Here is a 17,192-nt window from a genome sequence, read left to right as displayed (position 1 = left end):
CCATGTATCTGCGAGCAAACAACGAACTGGTGGTCGTTGACTGCAGGGGTGCATAAAATGTGGCCACTGACCAAATAAACTCTCTTTCTACGTTACCAAATAATTTGATTTAAAACTGGAATTTCGTATAAAAAAAGTAGTTTGACAAAATTTTGTTTTATTATTTAATTGATTTATTTATTTGAAAATAGTAAATTAATAGAGTCTTGTGTTTAATTCAATCATGTCGTGCGCTGCACATTGAGTATCTGTGACGCAAGAATCAGGGCCTGATTGGCATTTGTTTCTCTGAACACATCGATCGATGGCACAGTCAGTTGCACATAACTGCTCGTATCGTTACATTGCATTCCCATAAGTGGACATAAAAATTTAAGGCTGTCGATACGTCGGTAAATAGAACTTTTCATATTGCGTGAGAACCACTTGGACCGATCTGCCGCAATCTTCCGCGCGTACACAATTGTTTGCAAATTGCCGTTTTACAAGCAGAAGTTTAAACATTAATAACTTTTTAACGAAGTCTTAACTAACAAGTTAGTATTCTTGATTTTCGTCTTATTTTGGCCTCTAGATTCTCCCATTAAATTTTTTCTGAGAAAATAATTTTTTTGTAAAAAAAAATCTAATAAAAAAATGTTCCATACAAATGTTTGTTTTTTTTTTTTACTTGAAATAAGAATCTGTAAATAAAAATATAGATTTTAATTTAAAAAAACAAAGTTATCCTTCAAATAATCTTGGAAACGTTTAACAAATAACAAATAAATAAGCCAGATATATTTCTCCTTTGAAATTAAAAAATTATTGTATTTAACGTTTTTGCCAAAAATGTGTTGTTTTCGAGATACTTAGATTTATAGTTATCAAATAAATGTACCCTATATGTATAATGTGATATAATGTGAGATTACAATTTCGTTAAATGATATTAAAAATTAATTATACCCAATTTCAGTAACGAAGAGTTTTAATATACTTACTATTCTCATCAAAAATTGTGTAAACCACTTGTATAACATGATCAGTTAAGTCAACGTGCGCCACAGTTTTCGCCACATGCTTCAGTGTAGCTGCAAAAATTACAATGAATATAGTCGAGTTAGTATAATCTCATGTTAATTATTGTTTCATATTAATAAGAACTGAAATTCAACATTTCATGCATTTCAACAATATCTATTTTTCGTTATATTTTGGCGGGTATAATCGCTTCTAGAAAGATTGCCCACATGTAAGTAAGCACCCGGTACATCAAGATTAAAAAACGTAAATATTATTATTACCATTTGAACTGTTTATTTGCCAAATTGATTAACTCCACAAATGGAAAAGAAAAGAAATTGAAAAAATAATATATGTACATCTACATAGATACGCTTCGGTGTAGCTATAGACTCGGGCACAGGCACTGTACATTTTCTGTTGAGTTTTGAAATAAACATTGAAACCTATTTGTCTTGTTTAGTCCCTTGAAAAAGGGGTGGTCCTTCGAGGTAATCTTAATCGGCGCACTTCGTACAATATTACAATATCCGAGCGAGCATGTCTCAACTACGGATTAAACATTGATATAACGTTTAGCGAACTCTAATCTTTGTCGTCTTTTCTTGGTGCTTACAAACGGCTTTGATCGGGCTATAAATTTCGTGTAATAGTTTTTGCACTTACAGACTTTCCTAGACTTTAATCAACGTCAATCGTAAAAGCTGGAGTGCATCATTTTGGATCATTTTTTATTTTTCTACAATAGGTATCTATACAATGTCATCCGACTGACTCTAAAGAATAGAGAAACAAATGAAAAGCCAAACATTGTGTAACATTTGTTTACAGAAACATGATATTACTATACTGAACAATTTTAAATGGAAGAATGATTTAGCGTACGATATAGTAATCATTTTTGTCCATCAATAAAGAATAATGTTTAACTTCTTATTTTTTATGTAAACAATTATTAAGTATTAGTCCGTAGAATGACACTTTTTTCAAACAAATTTGTTATCCTGTTATTATACAGAGCAGCACTTATCACGATACGACCTGTATGATTTTCACTATGAGTGATTGTGTATAGGAATAGGTAGTATAACAGTAGGTCAGGTACTTGTGAGAGTGGTAAAGTTGGAGCATATCATTCTATTGTCGAGTGCAGGACGTGTCGCAGAACGGCAATCTGCGAACAGTTGCGTGTGTGTGGAAGGTTGCGGCAGGCCCGTTTTAGTGGCTCTCACGCAGCATGAAAAATTCTACTTACCGACGTTATTGACAGCCTTAGAATTTTATGACCACACATGGGAACACGAACACCTTACGCTGAATGAGATTCAATTGGTCTTATGAAAATCCAGAAGAGTACAATACTCAATGCTGTGCACAAAAATCACCCACACATGAGCATACACGCCTCATAATTGGCAACAGTGTTAGCGAGTGTTCACAAATAATCCCTTCAGACACTAACCAATATGCAATTAAATAAGCACTCGCGATTGTGTTATTCGTGAGTGTTTATGTGTATGTGCACCACGATTGCCCGAGTTACTTACGAATAGAACTGTTATTAATTTTTTAAATATACTTAAATTTAAAAATGTAAAAAGGAATCTGAGAGTAAACCAAATTTTCGCATCGATTTGCTTTCACGTCGAGCAATATAATGATACTAGCAGCTGACTGTACCATTCATCGACATGGTTCAGAGAAATAAATGCCGATCAGGCCCCTGATTCTTACGTCAGAGATGCTCAATGTGCAGCGCACAACATGATTCAACTAAACACAAGACTCTATTAATTTGCTATTTTCAACTAAATAAATCAATTAAATAATAAAACAAAACTTTGTTAAACTACTTTTTTTATACGAAATTTCTGTTTTAAATCAAATTATTTGGTAACGTAGAAAGAGAGTTTATTTGTTGTTTATTTGTTGTTTGAATGACCACCAGTTTGTTGTTTGCTCGCAGACACATGGATACTCGTGAATAACATAATCGCGGTGCGTGTTTATTTAATTGCATAGTGGTTAAAGCTTGAAAGGATTATTTGTGGTAACTCGCGGACGCCGTGGTCAATTGTAGAGTGTGTATGCTCTTTCTGTGAAAATCTCGTCAGGCGAATTTCGGTATGCCCTTCTGGATTTTTATAAAACAGGTTGAATCTCATTCAACGTAATGTGTTCGCGTTGCCATGAATGGACACAAAAATCTAAGGCTGTCGATAACTTCGGTAAGTAGAATTTTTCACGTTGCATGAGAACCACTTGCACTGGCCTGCCGCAACCTTCCGCGGATACACAGCTATTCACAGACTGCCATTCTACAGGCGGAAATTTAAACGTTAGTAACATTTTAACGAAGCCTCAGTCAACAAATTGCTCTTCTTGATTTTGGTCTTATTTTGGTCTCTAGAATCTTCCATTGAAATTTTTCCCAGGGGTGGTCGAACACCCTGTATATCAATTAAAGGCTTTGGTTACATTTCTGTTTTATTAATTAAAATTTTGAAAATGTTAAAAAATGAAGTTAACCATTTTAGCTTATAAATAGCTCATTTATTAATATCTAAATGCACCAATTTTTAATATGAAACGATAAATGTAAAATAACGAGATAATAGAATATATTGAAAGGTTCAGGAAATTAATTTGTTATGTAAGAAAATCTTTTTATAATGTTATTAAAAACCTTGATCGATTGATGCTCCTGCGATGTGGTAAAACGTCAATGCAGTGTCTACATCGTTAATATTGTTTAAAAAATGGAAAAACTTAAGATATTCGTCCTTGCTTATTCCTTTTGGACTCTCCTTGAAACTGTAAATATACGGTTCATTATTATGTATTTAAATATATAACATCATAATTAAAACCTGCAATTGAATAGGTATTCGGAAGAAGGGTCATTGAAGGATTATTGCATTTTTAGATTTTATAAATCATATTATATATATCCTCCGCTAATGTGACACTATGACAATAGATTGAGATATAAAAGTATTAAACAGTGAAAAGGAATCTGTTGAGCTAGATTCTTCTTTTAAATGTCATATTTGTCAATGTAATATTACTATATAATGTCACACTATTACAGATGACTTCGATTTAAAGGTAAAGTTGCATCTGTAGGAACGTTCAATTATAATTACACGGGTTACTTAATTTAACGTTAGGTTACTGAGTGATTTGCTCACTTATTAAATGAAACGAGTTATCTTTGATTCAAGTTTTTGTATACAAATGTACTGTGTGTTCTGTCACTAATTCTAATAAATTGTTAATAGTTATTCATTTCTTGCTTAGTGTTAACGCACTGGCGATGCGGGGACCCAAAGTGGTTACTAAAATGGTCGCAATAGAAATTATGCAGAACTCGCGGATTCTATAAGATTAAATTATGTAGCCTTACTTCTTGTCAAGCTGCTGAAATACTAAGACTGCCACTTTAAAAGTGGGTCTGAGAGACCCAATTGTATCTCAACGTCAGAAAATCATTGCCGCGAAAAATACAAAGTTGAAGAGAGTATAATTTAACAACATTGTGTATTGGAAGTGGCATTCAACCTCTCTTTGTGAAAATCTTGTCGAGCGAGTTTGGATATGCACTTCTGAATTTTCATAAGACAAGTTGAATCTCATTCAACGTAAGGTGTTCACGTTCCCATGAGTGGACACAACAATTTAAGGTTGACGATAACATCGGTAAGTAGAATTTTTCATACTGCGTGAGAACCACTAGCACTGGTCTGCCGCAATCTACCGCCCGTACGCAGCTGTTCGCAGATTACTATTTTACAGGCGGAACTTTAAACGTTAATAACTTTTTAACGAAGCCTCAATCAACAAATTAGTATTCTTGATTTTCATCTTATTTTGGTCTGTAGACTCTCCCATTAAAATTTTTCCCAGGGGTGGCCGAACACCCTATATGTATATCTAGGCGTTATTCCGATCACGTAACGATGTGCACGGTATGCTGGTGTGTGTGATAACTCAAAAACTGTTCAACCGTATATAATGAAATTTGGTACACATATTCTCAATAACATTCTGTATCGGTTGATCTACCAATTTTTTTTTTTTTTAAATTACATCTCAAGATATGATAAAAAAACATCGTTGAAAAATCCAGTTCCTATAAGTTGCTATAATTTTTACAATGTTTTGAAATTCGAAACAATTATGCATCAACCAATAGAGAATATTATTGGGTAATATTTATAATAAATTCCATTACATTCGGTTCAACGGGTTGTGAGTTATCACATACACCAGCGTACCGTACATGGTTCGGATAAAGTCTTTTCCTCTGTTATTAATAAACAAGGACATCTAACAAAAATTACTTTCAAAAGTTCAAAAAATGATTTATACATGGTAAGCTGATCATTTCGACTGAATGCGCATATTTTTTGTAAAAAATTCGTGAAAATGCCGCTTGTTTTGAGCCCATCAAGGTGGTGTAACCTCTTAAGTAAAAGTAGATTACATTACGATCATTAATAATTCATTAATCGTTATTTTGTGACTGATTGTGACTTTTTTAAAAGATTAAAGTTGTTATTTTGAATAAAAATTGGTAAAATACAAATTTATTTATTATTTTTTAATGTAATTACTAAGTTTAGAAAACAATTTTTCAAAGAATACCGATTCTTTTTGATTAAAATAAGACAAGAAATGTTACGTAATGTTAATAACTTTAAAAAGAAATAGTGAAATAAATCGGATGCTAAATATCTTCGGTAAGGAATTGCTTTTTACTACTACTCGATTTCGCTGCTGGCTACTTTCTACCTCTCAGAGCTCAACTTAAAGTAATCGTAGGATACGAGCTCTTCTGGTATTGAAGAGCTTGATTTTATTGAAATTACAATGGACCAATATGGTCACCTAAATATTTAGAAAAGGAACTTTAAAAAAGTGCGGAAAAATTAAATTTGGAATTAAAATATTATTTAGGAAATATTAAATATTAAATTCAACATTATAATAATTTATATTTAAGAAATTCTATCTGTGCCAATACTTTTGTTTCAATGAAAATGGTTCACTGTGTACATTTTCTGTTACTACTAATTATCTACTGATAGAGAGGTGACTTGATGGCTAGGCACGCTGATTGGCCATAGTGTAATAGCGACGCCTGTCCTCATGCTTTGGCATTATTGGCTGATGTTAGGGGATAATCTTCTGTGAATGACATCGGTGGTGATTTGGTTGTGGAAGTTGACAGTGATGATGAGTGAGGTTGGTAGTAAGGAGTGAGAGAGGGATACCGGGTGTATCGAGGAGACAAAAGAGTCACGCAGAACAAGGGAGTTACATAGTTGTTAAGGTTTTAGTTAAGGTGTTTTTTGTATGTTATTATAAATAAATCTATACGTTTTAAGAAAGAAATACAACAGCTGAGTCGATACTAACTGTAATGTGAGAGGGAGCACGGGTGTCAATGAGGATTTCCCCGGGTTAACAAAAAAAAGGTTTAAATCCGTTGGTTGTATCGAAAATCGTATCAACGTCAGTAGGCCATTTTATAGCAGAGGTGAAATTTGACTGCAGCAGATGTTTATATGCAGCGGTATCGTTGAGCCTGAGGGCGGCTTTTATCTTTTACCGACGTCCATAATCGATAATCGAAGAAGTAGCCACTAGAACCAGCCTGCCTCGACCTATCACGCGCACGCAGCTGTTCGTAGATTGCCGTTCTACAGGCGGAACTTTAGACGTTAACAACTTTTTAACGAAGGCTCAATTAAATTTTGTCCGTATAGATGCCGAACACCTTATATAGGTCAAAAGATGAGTGATGCTGTTATAAGAATGTCTATATATGGAAATCTTTTAGGCGCGTACGTTAGGTATCAACTGCATTTCATTGGAACAGGCTCCTTAAATTCGAAGGAGTAGATTGGACTCACGGGCTTAAAATGATTCTCACGCGAACGCGAAATTCAAACTATTCAACAAAATGAAAAATTTGAAGTTTAAATGTCTCAAAACAGGGTTTTAGGAGATAGGTCCTTCTTCTGAATAATTATTCAATCGATGCTTTAATAATTTACACGCAGATACGTACCGTTTCTTTATGGTTTTTAATATTCTTGTCTTTTTCTTGTCAGGATACCCAGCATAAGCCAATAATAATTCTGTGAAGTCTACTTCAGTTATTCTACCATTGTCATCTGGATTTCTTCTCTCAAACTGCACAAATTTAGCTTTATTTATTTATATTTCTGTTTGTATAACTTTCAAGACAATTAATATCAGCTGTCAGCATTCAATAATAGCTTTGAATATTTATTTCTATTATTTACAGAAGAAAAACTTAAAACATTAATAAGTACATCATTTATGTTGAAAATGTACGTCACAATTTGGTACGCATAAACTTTCCTGCAATTTTTTAATCTTTATATACATTAAATACTATTCATGACACAGTTATGGATAGGTTGTGTGTGCTTATGCAGATGCGTATTTTTATAGAAAGTAGATAAAGCAATGGAGCCAAAATAGAAATTTGTCTTATCTTTGACGGGTTTAGAAAAAGAATATATTTCTTTTTGAATATTTTTGCAATATTTCTAGCATGTTCGCTTTCGAGGTACATAGATTGGAATTGAAACTAGTATAAAGCGGTAACATCTCACACATAAATAAAGGATAAGTTTTTTTTTAATACACTTATACATATAAAGACTACAATTAATATTGAGTCAGAAAACCCGAACAAATGTTTTGTGATAAAAATTAAGAAACATATTTCGCTTAAATTATATAACCACTCTTAATAACTTTTTTAATAATTTAATAACTGCGTAACATCTGCGTAGCATCAACAATAGATACATGTGTTTGTTAAAATAAAACATTAAAATAAAATAGTTTATCGTTTTACTGAAATCGAAGTTCAACGATAAGATTATCTCGAGAAATGCAAGCTGTTAAGATCTTGCGGCTCGACGTCATTAGACTTTTTTTTGCGGGGCTATGTTGACTCCCTTGCTTATTTCAACAAACTACAAACTGTTGTTGATCTTAAAACAAACATGATTTGTGTTGTTGGTGAGACACAGTCTGATTCATGTGTCAGAGTCATTGAAAATGGTCTTTTAAATGATATTGTATTTCGCGTTACCAAATGTACATAAAAATAAAACCCGTTATTTGTAGAAAAAATAATTACGTTTATTTATCGAAATAAATAATTAAATGTTTCATAACTATTTACCTCCAAACTGAGTATTTCTTTCTGTAACTGCTGTTGAAATTCAAGGAATTTCTCAATAGTAAGCTTTCCTTTCATGCTTGACCCGAAGAAGTACGTAGTTAATGCAGAATTAACACCCTATATTTCAACGAATAAAATTACATTTTAAACAATAGAATGTAGAATGAAATAATTGTAAATAAAACTACTGATAAGATTCATTGCACTCAATAATAAATCCATCATTCCCTCAATGTCTTAATTATCAGTATTGCAATAATGTTCAATACCTTGAACATGTTACCAGTAGTAACATGATCGCGATGCCGACTGCCGATACTAGTTTGCTGTCGAATTAAGGTAGCAACTTTTCCAAATTCTTCGGAGTCTACGTCGCCATCACCGTTAAAATCAAACATTCTAAAGGCAATTTCAAAATGTCTTCTAGAAGCTATAAAAAGAAAAATGCGTTTAAAAGTGTACAATGACAGACATACAGTGGCGACCATTTACTAACGTATATCTCAGAAACTTATTTTTGCCACTATCTTTACGTATACTACTTTCATTTTTAATATTTGGTTACTAATCCTTTTTGCCGTAAAACAGACAATTAATTTTTGTTCGGATGTGTACTTTACATCGGCAAGGTCCCTTTGTACGGATTCTGTGTCGACCTGTTTATGATTTTCTATACATGTCTATTGTCACTGATTTCCACGTTTCTTGCACAATTGAATCCTCCTACAGGGCGATTCGCTTGTTAGTGTATTCAAAGACCGAGTCGCTGTGTTGCCGCGTAAACATTACGTCAAGGTGTTTTGTTCCTACACGATAAGCTGACGGCTACCGCAGTGAAGACGTTTCTCGTGTGTATGTGTGAGCTGTAGTTTCAAATGCCAAGCTACCAAGGAACAGAAGTCACTGCGAAATGCTTTGATTTCCAATGAGAAAATTGTTTTAAAAATTATGTAGGCTGCGAGAAGCTTTTCTATCAATCACCGTATACAGGATGTTTAATATCTGTTCGGAAAAACATTTAATAGGAAATTTTAGAGGCCAAAATAACACGAAAATCAAGAATATGTGGCGTTGCTTCGCTGCCGTATGAGGCTGCTCGTGAGAATCGTAGGAGCACAGAAAAGAAAAGGAGGGGGCGCGTTTCGTTCGGGCCTGCTAGTGGACTCCATCAGTAAGGCTTCCTAGCAGACCCTGCCTTAGACGACTGGGATATTGGGAAGTCGTTCGAGGAGTGTATACAGGGTGTTCGGCCACCTCTGGGAAAAATTTTAATGGGGGATTCTAGAGGCCAAAATAAGACGAAAATCAAGAATACCAATTTGTTGATGGAGGCTTCGTTAAAAAGTTATTAACGTTTAAAGTTCCGCTCGTACTGAATTTTTTTCTCGAAAATGCGCAAGATTTTGGGGATACGTCTATTCACCAAAAATGATTGTAATTGACCCCCGCAACCGAAAATAATTTTTGCAAAACGATTTGAAATTTTTTTTTTCCGTCGAAAAATTTCACACCTTCTCGAATTTTTTTCTAGAAAGTGGATAGGATTTCGGGGGTATGTCTATTCACCAAAAATGATTGTAATTGACCCCCACAACCGAAAATAATTTTTCCAGAACGATTTGAAATTTTTGAATTTAATTGTTAATAACTTTTTAACGAAGCCTCCATCAACAAATTGGTGTTTTTGATTTTCGTCTTATTTTGGCCTGCAGAATCCCCCATTAAAATTTTTCCCAGGGGTAGTCGAACACCCTGTATATAGCAACTGAGAGGTCGGTCGAGCGCTTGTGAGAGCGCGACCCCTCTGGTGGCGAGCATGGGAGGTGACGTCACAAATACTAATATGTTAATTGAGGTTTCGTTAAAAAGTTATTAACGTTGAAAGTTCCGCCTGTAGAACGGCAAACTGCGAACAGCTCTGTGCGCGCGATAAGTGGTTCTCACTCAGCATGAAGAACTCTACTTACTACTTACTGAGTGAGAACAACTAGAACCGATCAGTCGCGATCTGTCACTCGCACACATCTATTCGCAGATTGTCGTTCTACAGGCGTACTTTAAACGTTAATAACTTTTTAATAAAGCCTCAATTAACAAAATTCTTGATTGTCGACTTATTTTGGTCTCTAGAATTTCCCATTAAAATTTTGAGACGTAGCTGAACACCCTGTATGTATGTAATACATAATGTTATCAATAAGGTTTGTTAATGGTAGAAAAATATGAATATTTTATAAGAAATACATTGAGACTACGAGTAGAAAATGTACTATTGAATATTCGCCAAACAATATGGCTACAACATGACGACGAGTGTCCAGCACGTTATGGTCAGAGAATGAGGACACTAAATGAAATTTATCCAAATCGATGGATAGGACATGGAGAACCAATTTTGTGGCCAGTTCGTTCCTCACATTTAACGCCATTAGATTTCTTCTTACGAGAAACAATACAAAATCTAGTCTATCAAGAAATACCGACTACACAGACAAATATGAAACAGAGAATTATTGTATCGTATGCTGCAAACCCAAAAATGACAACACATGCACGTGATTGAGCAGTAAAAAGATAACAACTTTGTATCACCGCAAATGGTGAACATTTCAAATATTTTCTATAAAACAGAAACAGCACAGAAATTGAAGGATACTTTGCGTGGTCTGTCAGGCTTTCCGTTGCAATAACATTTGTTTCTAAACATAAAAGTAACAGCTAATGAATTGTAGAAGTTAGTTAAATAGATCCAGCGATAATCAAGTGTTTCTACAATTTTACAGTCTTTAGTGATCTTTATGATTTTATATAGTACTATTATGCGTCATCTTTCCTAGTCGTTTTCCTAGTAAGATAAGTAAACACAGTGCCAATCGTGCCAGTCGAAACATCCTAAACCTTGTCTGAATCTATCCTCTTGCATAGCTACTTTCCGAACTTTTAAAAACCTTTCACATTTTTCCTCCTGATTCACTTTTCAGTTTCACTTAGCACGTTTAGTATCTTTGTTCGCAGATTTTGTAAACGCCTGTTTAGTTGTGGCTTATAAACGAAAACGTAAGTTGTGAACAAGAGGATTGAGAATTTTCTCGAGGGAATCTGCTGTACTATCCCTCTACATCATAATAATACCATTTTAAAACTGTTTCGACAGTGGCCATCACATCGTGATAAAAAAATAGCATTTCCTTAAAAAATATATCTATGCCCTTGAAATCTCATAAAAAATGACTTTGGAAATATTTATTTCACCATCTCATGTGCTCCATAAAACAGTGAATCTTTGTTCTGAAAAGAGTTTTCATAACATTATAAACAACGGAGATATTCAAGGTGGACAAATTTTTTGCTCCACCCAGTATATAAGATATGAAGTGAGCTAAAATGAAAATTTTGTATAACGTAATAATAAAGACAATGAAAATACAGTTACTCATATATTCGTAAGTATATGTTCGCCACTGTAGTACCTTATGGAAATCGATATTTAAAAAAAAAAAGAATGCTAACGTTATAAATGTTACTTACTGGATAATACAGTGAGTAGAAATATATAATCAGAGAAAGTAATTAGTCCAGCGCTTCCAAGTTTATAGAAAATACTGTCCTCGTCCAGAGCCAATTCTAATTTCGTATGAATATTCTATATAAAAGGTATGCATGTAAATTAATTCATCATTATTTTACGTTATTTACACATTATGTACAGATATTAATAACGATCTGTATAAAAATGATAGAAATTATAATGCTAAATAAGTTACCGGTAAACGATAAAAGAAAACATTACATTCGTTTTAATTTTTAACGCTTTAAGAACTGCATATATTCCTCAACAAAAAAATAATACATGTATACTATCATTAAAGTCTCAAGGGTAGATTCAAAATTTGTCCAAATTCAATAAATAGTATATAAATATTGTCTTTAATAATATATTGTTTAATTATAAAAGTCGTATTTTATTATATTTTAATTCTGTTTTAATTTTCGTCGTATAATTTTGTCAAATGAAGAATGTGCGACAAATGTAAGTATCTAGGATTAATTTCAACCCTAGGTTTATGAGCAATTTTATGCAATGTGAGTCATGAGTTTGATGCACCACATAAAATATCTCATTTTTCATAAGCAGAATTTCAAGAGATCGTTCACTGCTTATGGCTTGTTTTTATAGTCTTCGCAATTTTTAAAAATAAATTTTGATTTCTTAATTCCAAAAGTATTAGAATTTCCTCTTTATTTCATTCTTTCTGTATCTCACTTTTGTAATGAATATTTTTGTAATAGTCCTTATAAAACGGACTGTCTAAACAACACTATGTTTTAAGGATTCTTAACGAATCTTAACATCACGGGGTTTACGATGTGAACGTGACTTACGGTTATTTTTGAGGATGACAATTTCGGAGAATTTATGTACATATAGGAAATTGCGTTATGGATTGGATATGCATTGGATTGCTATAGAGTATGAACAAGATTGAGTAGGGTGTTCGTTTTTTGGAGGTGCTGAAGCGACCGATTTCTTCGACAGCGCAAGGGATGACCAGATAGTGGGGGTTGCGGAAAATCCCACAGTCGAATGTCTTTCGACTGTGACCATATTTGGTCACAAAACGGGGCTTTATGGCTCTGCTTGGGCCCTCGAGGACTGGGAGTAGCAGCCATCACGCTGTGGAATTTTCCACTCGGTTTGGTTGGTCGGTTGGTTTGGGAATGAAATTTACATGAAATTTTGTACGTTATCAGGTCGCGATTTACGATAACAGCGCAGCACTACTGGCGTTGCTTTGTAAAGTTCCTGCGTAGCACTATTACAGTCTGTTAGCGATTATCTCTTGACAATTTTAGGTATATTTTCTACCAACTTTTCTGCATGTTCGGGAAACAAAGTACACACATTCCGCTGGCCAACTCGGGATGTTTCCAGTCCTTTATGTTGCCAGATGCGGGATTGATACTACGCTGCGAAGATCTTCGAGTCTCTCGCATCTGGCAAATTTCAGAGTGAAAGAAAGGAATTTGTTAAATGAAAGAAACACTACACTCGAGTTGACCAGCGAAGGGCTATATTGGTCCGCGGGTGGTACGATTGTCGAGGTCAAATGTAGGCACCGACGACAACGGCCATCACCGACACGCGGAACAATATAGCCATAAAACAGCTGCAAAACAGACGCCGCCTCTTGTCGCGTTGATAATCCGGAGTTCTGTTTCTTCCTCGGTAAATTAACGCGACCTTCGACCTGGGGAGGAAACCTCGACCACCCTCGTCAGCGCGTTCTGGGATTTCCCTCCACCACCGAGGTGAAGGAGGAGTTTCCTGCCGAAATGGGTCAGGAAAATGTCCTCCTCTCCCAAGTCGATGGCCAATCAATCGAGTCACAATTCCACAGAGGAATTTACAAACACCCCCAAGTGTACCTCTTGGAGGGGATCTACGCTGAGGAGGAAACGGACTCCGGACACCAAAGTCACTCTTAATCGGTCCTATCGGAGAAAAAGACACTCTTAACCGGTCCTTTCGGAGAAGAAGTCAGATTCTTAACCTGTCTTTTCGGAGAAGAAGTCACATTTTTAACTTGTCTCTTTGAACACATATTTGAACTTAGAACGGGGAACAGTTCCTCACATATTACAGTCGCGCTATTAAATACATATATACAGTCCACTTATTATTGTTATAAAATAAACGTTTTTAAAAATCACAACCACATCAATTTCAATCCCGACCAAGCATATCCGAGCGTAAACACTGCATATGATGGCAAAGATCTCCACATACGAATTTTTCTATTATTTATCTTTAATTATTTAAGTGTCAAGCAGCGTTGTTTTCGAAGTTTATATTCCATTACAGAAAGACATTAACACATTTTCAGAAAGACTCATCGCTAAACACGAGATTCTCGTGTGCCCACGCGGGTCTTTTTTCAACGTGCTTTGTTGGAAGTAATGGTTTGACAATTGTGCTTTGCTGTGCAACATTATTTGCTTGTAAGCGATGTTTGATGGACAAAATATTAATATTTACACCTTGTTAGAAGAATTTGTCTCTTACACAAAGAAAGCGACAAATTCTTGGAAAAGAGACGGACGATCGCTTTGTCTTGCTTCTCTGTAGTTGTCCTCTTTAAACCTCGATCAGGGAGATCGTCGACATTCTTACTGTCTTTATATCGTTCTACCCAGTTATTAACAAATTCGCGAGATTTGTGCATATATTTTGTTGCACTTATAACATTTTTAGCCCTTTTGAATGGCAGCACAAGAAGACCGCTCTAAATCGTGTAGCATATATGACATTCATATTCGAAAATGGCTGTGTATCGCATTGACACGATTGAAACAGAAGAACTCGAGTGACAGAATAACTCTTTTGTTACCTCCTACTTCCTTCTTGTTCCACGTGCCGGATAGGTAACACGCGCGCTATCTGACCACGTTTCATTAAGTAATAAATTGTTGTCATTCGTGTTGTTACACTGATAGTTATTTGTGCGGTGTACCTTCCCCACAACGTTATAATACCTGTTAGAAACGTAGAAATAAGTAAATGCCCGTAGCGGGCCATGTGTTTCTCTTTGGCGCGTCTCCCCCTCTTAAAAAAGGATCGGCCAGGACACTTGGAGAAAAGGAGGGCCGTACTGTCAAGGGTGCCCTCACGACCCTGGTTCTCTGTCAGGGTACAGAATTGTATTGGCTCTTGCCGCGAGCAGATATACGTCGAATACAGTTTTTAGAAAGTCCACCGGGCCTTTATTTCTTTATTTAAAACGCCCGACCGCTATCCTGACCGAGATAACAAACTTTCTTACAAGACGAAGCGCGAATACCGGCCGATGTAACTATAGATCCTTATTTAGGTGATTCGAAATTTGAAGAAATCAATAAGAGTCCGATTAACATTTTGGGGCTGCTTAAGCAACAGTTTTATTGGAATAGGTAGGATTATGGGGCGTGATTTAATTGAAACAACAATAATTAATGGTAGAATTATTATACTTTTTATCTAATACGTTAAGGTATTGTTTACGATTAAGGATTTCTTACTGGACTGTGACTTCACCCGCAGAAGAAAGGCGAGAGTGAAGCGCAGTTCGCCCTAGCGACGAACTCTTATCTTCGTATAATAAACACTATGAGTTCGTAGAACCCATGGCCAAAACTAAAAGAAAACTCCAGACATATACAATCGTCACTGGAGATGATTTTTGTAACATAGTAAGACGGTTAGGAGGGAGTCTCGCTTGAGCCGTCACAGCGTTAGGACGTACTTGTTTACGCTCGTGCCAGCGAGTTTACCATTCGATTCTATTATATAGTGAACCTATTACGGCAAAATAAGTTTCTGTGCTTTCTGTGTTCGGAAGTACTTTTCGTGGAAGAAGTATCAGCATAAATGAGTGCCTCCAATATTGGAGGTGCCCATTCTCAACGTTTTGTAAACTACACTGAAGTAAAACCAACAATGTCTACAACAATGTCTACATCAAAAGTATCGTATACTCAAGTTACCCAAAATGTTTTTGTTCCGAAAAAGGATCACGCCATTGTAGTCAATGCAATAGAAGGAATCACGATCAAAGAATACACCATATCCATTGGAAAATTAGTCGGTCCAACTAATATACGATTCAGATCCAGAATTTCTCACGGGAGAGTATGTCTATATTTGAGCAGTCAAACTATCGTTGACACTCTCCTCAGTACCCACAAAAATGTAAACATTAGCGGTCACATTCTTGAAATACGTTCGCTTGTTTCTTCTGCTAAACGTATAATATTGTCTAATGTATGCCCAACAATACCGAACAATATTATCGAAAATAAATTGATAGAACTGAATATATCTATAAAATCTCAAATATCGTATATTCGAGCAGGAATGACTGAACCTGGATACAGTAATATTCTGAGTTTCAGAAGACAAGTGTATATTGATCCAGATGATATTAATAAACTACCAGATGCTATGCAAATAAACTATGATAACACATTATACTGGATTTACATTTCAACTGTAAAATTGACGTGTTTCATTTGTAAAGCCGAAGGTCATCTCGCCAAGCACTGTAAAAATAGTGGCACTGTCAATCAAGAATCTTCAGTTACCGTTCAGCAGGAAGATCATACTTCTTTCACTCCAATGGTCAACCTTGAGAAGGAATCCACTAATGATATGACTACTTACAGTCAAGTGATGGATGACATATCTGATAATAACAACCTTTCTCAAGAAATTCATCAGTATAAACAAGCATCAAACGAAGAAAACAATTCATTCAAAGTTCCTCTTGTACTCAGCATCAAACGTCCTCATTTAGACACCAGTTTGGTCTACAACTCCTCTAATTTAAGTGAAATTCCAAGTACTACGGACATCGAAATTAAAAAAACCATATGCAAAAACATAAAAAAAAAAAATAAGAAGTCTAAGACAGATAGCTTTTCAGATGAATTTAAAGAACAATTCGATCTTATAAAACCACTCATTAAGAGTACGACACAAAACCCTCCTCTCAGTGTTGAGAATTTATCCAATTTTATTGTGGAAAGTTTGAACAACTCAGATATACAAGGACTTGCTTCTAAATTCACCAACGATACTCCAGCACTTATCGAAATGTTAAAACAAACGCAAAAACATATCAAAAAGAAAAAATGTAAGGTTCTGACTTCCAGTATTATTAAAAAGTTACTATCAAATAAGAAAGACACTTCTAGTGAGGATTTTAGCTCTTCAGAAGACCAATGAATAATTCAAATTTGTTATTTCAATCGCAATCTCCCACCTATTCTACTCAACGTAGTCGCAGCTCCTCAAATTTACGTATGTTCTTCTGGAATGCAAGAAGCATCATACAACGGAAAGAAGAAGTTGAAGTTTTGTTAAAAAATTTAGACATACAGTTACCGAAAAAAGTATCCATACACTGCAATACATTCAGTT

General features: G+C 35.0%; 1 protein-coding gene across 2 annotated transcripts in view; it reads right to left on the bottom strand.

Moving 5' to 3' along the window:
- Micu1 (Mitochondrial calcium uptake 1) overlaps window positions 1-17,192 on the bottom strand; it is a 274,642-nt gene that overhangs the window by 1,706 nt on the left and 255,744 nt on the right. For both annotated transcript variants that reach the window (XM_076784222.1, XM_076784221.1), the window contains exons 5-10: window positions 11,765-11,879; window positions 8,506-8,666; window positions 8,237-8,353; window positions 7,082-7,206; window positions 3,692-3,819; window positions 984-1,073 (exon numbers count right to left, since the gene is read on the bottom strand). In XM_076784222.1, coding sequence (XP_076640337.1) covers window positions 984-1,073; window positions 3,692-3,819; window positions 7,082-7,206; window positions 8,237-8,353; window positions 8,506-8,666; window positions 11,765-11,879 — 736 coding nt within the window. The remainder of the gene's footprint in view (window positions 1-983; window positions 1,074-3,691; window positions 3,820-7,081; window positions 7,207-8,236; window positions 8,354-8,505; window positions 8,667-11,764; window positions 11,880-17,192) is intronic.

This window comes from Colletes latitarsis, chromosome 2 (genome assembly GCF_051014445.1).
Source record: "Colletes latitarsis isolate SP2378_abdomen chromosome 2, iyColLati1, whole genome shotgun sequence".
NCBI classification, from domain to species: Eukaryota; Metazoa; Arthropoda; class Insecta; order Hymenoptera; family Colletidae; genus Colletes; species Colletes latitarsis.
Note: the sequence above shows the minus strand (reverse complement) of the source record. Positions and strands in the feature narration are given on the sequence as shown.